The sequence below is a fragment of the Heterocephalus glaber genome, unplaced genomic scaffold (genome assembly GCF_053883595.1).
Source record: "Heterocephalus glaber isolate CG9 unplaced genomic scaffold, H.glaber_assembly_v1.0 deba00001538, whole genome shotgun sequence".
Classification (NCBI taxonomy): Eukaryota; Metazoa; Chordata; class Mammalia; order Rodentia; family Bathyergidae; genus Heterocephalus; species Heterocephalus glaber.
The window spans coordinates 7,772,554-7,779,635 of NW_028258333.1; the positions used below are offsets into that span (position 1 = coordinate 7,772,554).

Here is a 7,082-nt window from a genome sequence, read left to right on the forward strand (position 1 = left end):
ACAAAAATTGTGTTACTCCTATTTGCAGTTATTCTGCTATAGGAAATAACTGATATAATTTCCATCTCTCACAGTTTGCCTTTTCTGGACTTTTCATATAAATGGAATAAAATATAATCTTTCTTGTCTTTTGTTTACTGGGCAGACATTTCTGAAATTCTTCAGCAATGTAACACACACTTGTTCTTTTTTAATGCTAGTAGACAATTGAAGGAAAATTACCATATTTTGTTATAGAATTCACAAGTTAATATACACAGAGACTTTTCAAATTTGGTGCTACTGTGAATAATAATGTTATAAATATTTTCATATGTGTCTTTTTTGTGAATATATGCATTTCTCTGAGGTAGAGTTTTAGGACTGGAATTCTAGGCCATATCACTAGCTTACATTTAACATTTTAAGACAAAGTAAATCATTTCCCAATATGACATACCATTCCTTTATTCTACCAGGAGTATTTAGTGAAGACATAAAATCACTGGAACCTTTAAATCTTGCTGGTCAGTGAAAATGTATTTGATTTCACCTTCATATTTGAACTTGAGCTGAAAATTGATTCTTTATTGGTTAATGACTTATTTTAAGTATACTATTATCCTTTTACAAAGCTTGTGGTCAACATTCTTTCAGATGAAAGTCAGCCACCAAACATACCCATGCTCCTTACCTACTATGCAGTGAGTTACTGTTTTCCTATTGCTTTCCATATTTTCTCTTTCGTTTTGACTTTCAGTTATTTCATCATGATGGATCTAGTTGTAAATCTCATACTTATCATAATTGAGTTTTCTAATATTCTGGGATATTTAGATTAAATCTTTTTATCAAATTTGAGAGGATATTCATGCTTTCATTTTACAATATTTTTCCTTTCATTTCCTCTCTCTGATCTCCTTTAACTACCATTTCACTTACATTGGTATTCTTGACATGGCCCTAAACTCTGTGAGATTCTTCTAATATTTCTCCAAGAAATATGTCCTTATCTTCAGATTAGAAAATTTATTTTTACTTATCTTTAAATTTCGCAATTTTGTATTTTGTCATGTTGATCTAAACTGAGCTTGTTAGCAAACTTAATTTTAATTAACTTGTTGATTATTACTCTGTTGAAAATCTCACTGTTGACCACTTGCCTTTTTCTCTAATTATCTCCAACATTTATTTGAATGCTGAACATTGCTGATACTGTTTTTGCAGTAATTGCGATATTTTTTCCTCTTGAAAATTTTGGTTTTGTTGTTTACTCTTTGTTCAATTCCTTGTCTGGACTAAATCTATGGACTCCATTTCCCATATGATATGCAGTCAGTGTTATGACTAAGTTTCTTTTAGAAATATATAACTATATTTTTATACATGTCTTAGCTGAACTCTCTGTAATATCATTGCAGCTTAATGTTGAACAAAATGGAGGAAAATCAAATATTTTTAGAAATTTTAGTGTATTTAATATTCATCTAATTTCTCTTTGGAATAATGGAGGAGAAGAATATTGTAGATTTCTAACATGATCATCATATGAGTTTACATTAATATATAAAATTCAAAAGAAATTTAAAATATATTTACACACACTCACTAAAGTGTTTCATTTTTTAAATAATTATTTTAGGTTAAATAATAATATGCTTTAGATTTCCATTTTGGATCAATAGATAATATTTCTATGTTTTCAGTCTTTTTTATTACTTTATAACTAACTCATCATAACAGAAAACTATTATGTATATGTAATATAAATAATATATACCATAAATTTTCCAATAAAAGAATTTATATAATAGTAATATTCAGATAAACTGTTACTAGTAAATGAAATCTATTAAACTGATGGTATCTCAGTGACAATCACACATTTCATGGTGGTTTCTCACAAGGTGACAATGAGAGACCTCATGAGGTGAGAACAGAGAGCCCCAGCTGGGAACTAGAATCAACACTTCTGTGAGGTCAACAAGAGGATTTTAAACTCTACTCATAGAAGATTCCCTACTGAAGAAATGCCTGAATATGAGAGCCTTCTCAGGTGACATGGGCTTTACAAAGTAGCCATATTAAATACCTTATATTGCAAGTAAACCAGTAGTAAATCTTTTCTTAAAGAACTATATTTTGAGATAATTCTTTATTCAGCAGTAGATTAGTAAAGCTGGAAAAATCAAATGAAATGTTTATATTATTTTGAAAGCAAGAAAACTAGTATATATAAAAAGCAACCACCAAGGTATCAACTATGACCAAAATTGATGGAGTGATCTTCACTTAATATGTGCAGTGGGGTCAAATATTATATATTCATTACTTAAAATGTTTGGCAAGTTATAGAAAGGCATAAACTTAATAAGTCATAAAAATTCTAATAGTATAAGTAAAATAATTTATTTGAATGAAACAAAATCTTGAAAGGCATATGTTCTTTGGGCTATATTTTTAATTTTAATTTTTTTTATCAGTATATTTTGGCCATACATGAAAATGAGATTCATCTTGAAGACTAGGTGCATGTAAGTAACATACTTTGTTTTTTAATCCTCCTTCCTCCCTCCGTCTAGATATGCCATGTGCAGATACCAAATACCCACGATGAATGTAATTATACAGAATGTCATAAACACAAGCTAAGAATAATAATAACAATAAAAAATGAAAATGGAAAATGCATTACTTTTTAGTGATGCTATTCATATCTTCTATGCAGAAAATCAAAGGAGAATCAAGCATAAAATTTTAGAAGGAATATGAACAGTCATATTGGAAGATTTGCTGTGGTTAACTAGTTAAATGTTTGGGAGTACATGGATAAACTTTTAGAAAATCAAATGATGATGCAGTATCCTTTCCCTACTTTGGATTGGAACGTTAAGTATTCCTAGACAAGATGAAGAATTTTAGATACTCAAAACAACAATTTAAGGGCTTTAACAGGAAATTATCTAGATGAGTAATTACTTGTCCCAACTCACTTGATTTTTCTCCTGGTCTCCTGGTATTATTGCCCATTGATTAAATTTAGCAGTAACCATAGAAGAAAAGAGCTCATTAATGCAATCCATTCCCAATGTCCTGCACCAACATAGGCATAAACTGTATCTGAAAGACCAACTAATGACATCAAGGATTGAGGTCTATCCAGATTTTTATTTTCTCACAGCCTCAACATAAATGGCCCTTTGAGTCCCTACTTTAACAAATTCATTCTATATGACACAATCCATTTACACTTGAATCGAAAGTAGGTTTGGAGGGGGGAAGGGAAAGGGTGAAGGGGGGAGGCCGCGGAGGACCGGAGGTGGGGACCTGGCGGGGGCAGCCAGCGGAGCTGGGGTCCCCGGGTTCTGTCTGGAGGGAGGCCAGGCTGGCTGGGCGCTCGGAGGGGACGGGACGCACCGGCGGACAGGCTCGCTTGCCCTCTCGGTGGCTGCGCCTTGGGGCCCGTCTTGCCTGGCCGCAGGTGCCCTGGATGAGGTCGCCCGTGCGCCGCGGCCGGCCGGAGAGCGCCCCTTCCGTCGCCCTTAGCGGCCGCCTCTTCTTGCCCGGTTCCCCGCCGGCGCAGGCAGCTCCCTGGCTGGGCCGGCCGGGAAGAGGACGGGACCCGCGGCCCGGGCCCCCTGCACGCCGCGCCGCTCATAGTGGGAGCTGGCGCGTAGTAGCTCCGCGGCGTTTCCGGAGAATTGCTTTTCTGGTCGGAGGAAGATCTAATAACCAATGGATAAAGTGGGAGAAATATGGAATACCTCCAAAATACGTATGTCAGAATCTTTCCGGTCATGGGGGAGGAAACCATAGTGAGAATATGGACATGAACTCCAACAGGTGTTTGTCAAAGAGATGAACATCAGTCTGGCAGACTGTGCTCCTCAGCAGCAAAGCAGTCAGTCCCTTAAGAGAAAATGTTGCCTACAGCTGGGATGAAGTCCCTCAAAGAATTCTCCAAGGAGAAGCCAAAGCTGTGCTACCGAAATCCCTCAAATTGTTGAAATAAGCATGGAGAAGGATACTGATTCATGTGTCATCCCAGGAACAGGACTCGCAAGGAGAGATTCCTACTCTCGACATGCCCCATGGGGTGGGAGGAAAACACGTTCCTGTTCCACAGAGACCCAGAGTTCTTTGGATACTTATAAAAAGTTTAGTAGAGCTCGAAGTGGACTGCAAAGGGGAGAGAGGCACTTTGGAGTGAGCTCAGTGCACGACATGGACAGTGTTTCCAGCAGAACCGCTGGGAACCGCTCTCTGAGACAGGGGCTGCAGGACCCTGTGGGCTCGTGTTTTCCCATGAGAACTTACACCAAGCAGTCGAAGCCCCTCTTTTCCAATAAAAGAAAAACACATCTTTCTGAAATGATGCTCGAGAAATGCCCTTTTCCTGCTGGCTCAGATTTAGCCCCAAAATGGCATTTGATTAAACAGCATACAGCTTTCGTGAGCCCACATTCAACCTTTTTTGATACATTTGATCCGTCCTTGGTTTCTACAGAAGATGAAGACAGACTTAGAGAGAGAAGACGGTTTAGTATTGAAGAAGAGGTGGATCCCCCTCCCAATGCACAAATACATACATTTGAAGCTCCTGCACAGGTTAATCCCTTATATAAACTGGGACCAAAGTTGGCTCCTGGAATGACAGAAATGAGTGGGGACAGTTCTGCAATTCCACAGGCTACTTGTGACTCAGAAGAGGACACAACCACCCTGTGCTTGCAGTCACGGAGGCAGAAGCAGCGCCAGGTGTCTGGAGACAGCCATGCTCATATTAGCACACAGGGAGCTTGGAAAGTCCATACACAGATTGATTACATACACTGCCTCGTGCCGGATTTGCTTCAGTTTACAGGGAATCCCTATTACTGGGGAGTGATGGATCGCTATGAAGCAGAAGCTCTTCTGGAAGGGAAACCTGAAGGCACATTTTTGCTCAGGGACTCTGGACAAGAGGACTACCTCTTCTCTGTGAGCGTACACGGCTACAACAGATCCCTGCATGCCCTATTTGAACAGTGGAATCACAACTTCAGTTTTGATGCCCACGGCCCATGGTGTTGCACTCTTCCACTGTAACAGGACTTCTAGAACATTATAAAGACCCCAGTTCTTGCATGGTTTTTTAACCATTGCTTACTGTATCTCTGAATAGGACCTTTCCTTTAAGCCTGCAGTTCATCTGCCATGCAGTCATCTGCAGGTGAACTACCTACAATGGAATTGATGGGCTCCCTCTACCATAAATGTTACAGGATTTTTTAAAGGAGTATTATCATAAACAAAAGGTTGGGGTTCGCCGGTTAGAACGAGAACCAGTCAAGGCAAAGGAAACTCTTCTGTTCCCAAAGGGCATTAACTAGGCTTGCTTTCCTGTGCATCAGTACACCTCTCAGAAACACAGTATCAGTGTTAGGTTTTCTCACAGTCTGTAAGTGTAGTCTCTGTCAGATGCAGTCTGCTGTTACTTACTCAGACAAACGTGGTGCCTACTGAAACAACAGGTGTTTAGTAAAGCAATGAAAACATTGCCAGTTTAGCTAACAGTTTGGTTTTCAATGGCTGTAGTAATTGAGTGAGGCAACTGTGGGGCATTTGCTATGAAGGATTCTATTTCTTACTAAAGAACAAATTATTAGTATTGGATGAGTATTTCAAAGGTGTGACTAATGTTTGAAATTATTTTTTCTAAGAATTTTTCTATAACTTTCCAGAAGTGAGTGATGTTTGTAATTAATATAAATCTAGCTTGGAAGTCCAAAAAATTTAAAAGACTGCCTTCCTTTTAGGGGAAAAAAATAATTCAACTTTCTGACCACAAGGGCATAGTGCAGTTCACTTGAGCATTGATGTAGTTTATAGTCAGTCTCCTTTTGTCTTCTTTGGAAGGTACTATTAATTAAACCAGGTTTTCTAAATAGTCATTCTTAAAATTTCAGACTTACCAAGTTTAGTAATAGAATTTAATTCAAAGGCCCTAGATATTAATTTTTTTCAATGAACACTTTAACTTAAAACAGGCATGTGAAATAGCTGCTGCAGTTGTAGTCCCATGTGTGATTTTTTTTTAAGTTGACACCTGCAGTCTAAACATTGTTTCATTAAAGTTGGATGTTTCCTGTGTCCAAGACAAGTTTATGAACCATGAAGAAATGAGACTAGGAATAGTCCCAATAAGTCAGATAGTAGTAACTACAGTGGGTGCTGAAGTTGAGATTATTGTTAAACAATAATTAATAATTTGGATGGCAGTATTTATCTCTTCGTTGTAAACTCTTAGCTGAATTGTTTATGATTTATAGAACTTCAGGGCAATTAATTCTTCATGGAAAAACTTGAAACAAATTGCAGATTTAAAACGTACTGTACAAACATTGTAACTGTAAATGACACCTTTTTTGTCAGAATAGTATGTAATACAACTTGAGTGAGCACTTTGGGAAGTATTACCAAGTTCTAGTGTTCTCGTAGTATTGAACTGAATCTTCAGTCCTGTCCTAGACATTTGCACTACAGTAGCCTGATCCATTCTTGTGTCCTTTGTTACTGTGCTCTGTGCCGCTGGCGAGTGTCCTTAGCTTCCTTACCAGTTGCTGCAGAAGGTCATTTTCTATCCCTATGGCTATTGCCAAGGCTACAACAGAGAAAAGCTATATTTGTATGCAACACTAACCCTTTGACTGCTAATGTATGTTTCTGCTTGCTGTGCCTGGTTATGGCTGCTTATTTTGTGCTAATAAAGTATGTTTGATGTTCTCCTTGTAAACAAAAAAGTAGGTTTGTTCATATTTATATCTCTACAACTTTCCACTGTATGAGGAAGAGACTACTCAAGTTACCAAATTGTTATTTTTCCAACACTTCTTTAAGTAAGAATTGTAATAAGATGTTTTTATCACTGGACATTTAAAGGTCATCATAATAAAGCCAGCAAGTGGATAACATAATTAAGAGTTCATTTTTTTTTGTAAAATAAATCTAGTTATCCCTGATATAACCTGTAGAGAGATAAACAATATGGAAAGACTCCTGAAAGTAAATGGAGCTAGGGGAAAGTATTTTCCAGTGTAAGATTTAAAACAATAAGGTAGTTA

At 37.5% G+C, this 7,082-nt stretch overlaps 1 protein-coding gene across 1 annotated transcript; it reads left to right on the top strand.

Annotated features, from left to right (window-relative positions):
• Window positions 1–3,926: 3,926 nt before the first annotated feature.
• LOC101706832 (suppressor of cytokine signaling 5-like) lies at window positions 3,927–5,067 on the top strand. Its single transcript, XM_087189472.1, has one exon. It carries the CDS (start codon window positions 3,994–3,996, stop codon window positions 5,065–5,067), a length of 1,074 nt encoding a protein of 357 aa, XP_087045598.1. The 5' UTR covers window positions 3,927–3,993.
• Window positions 5,068–7,082: the final 2,015 nt, after the last annotated feature.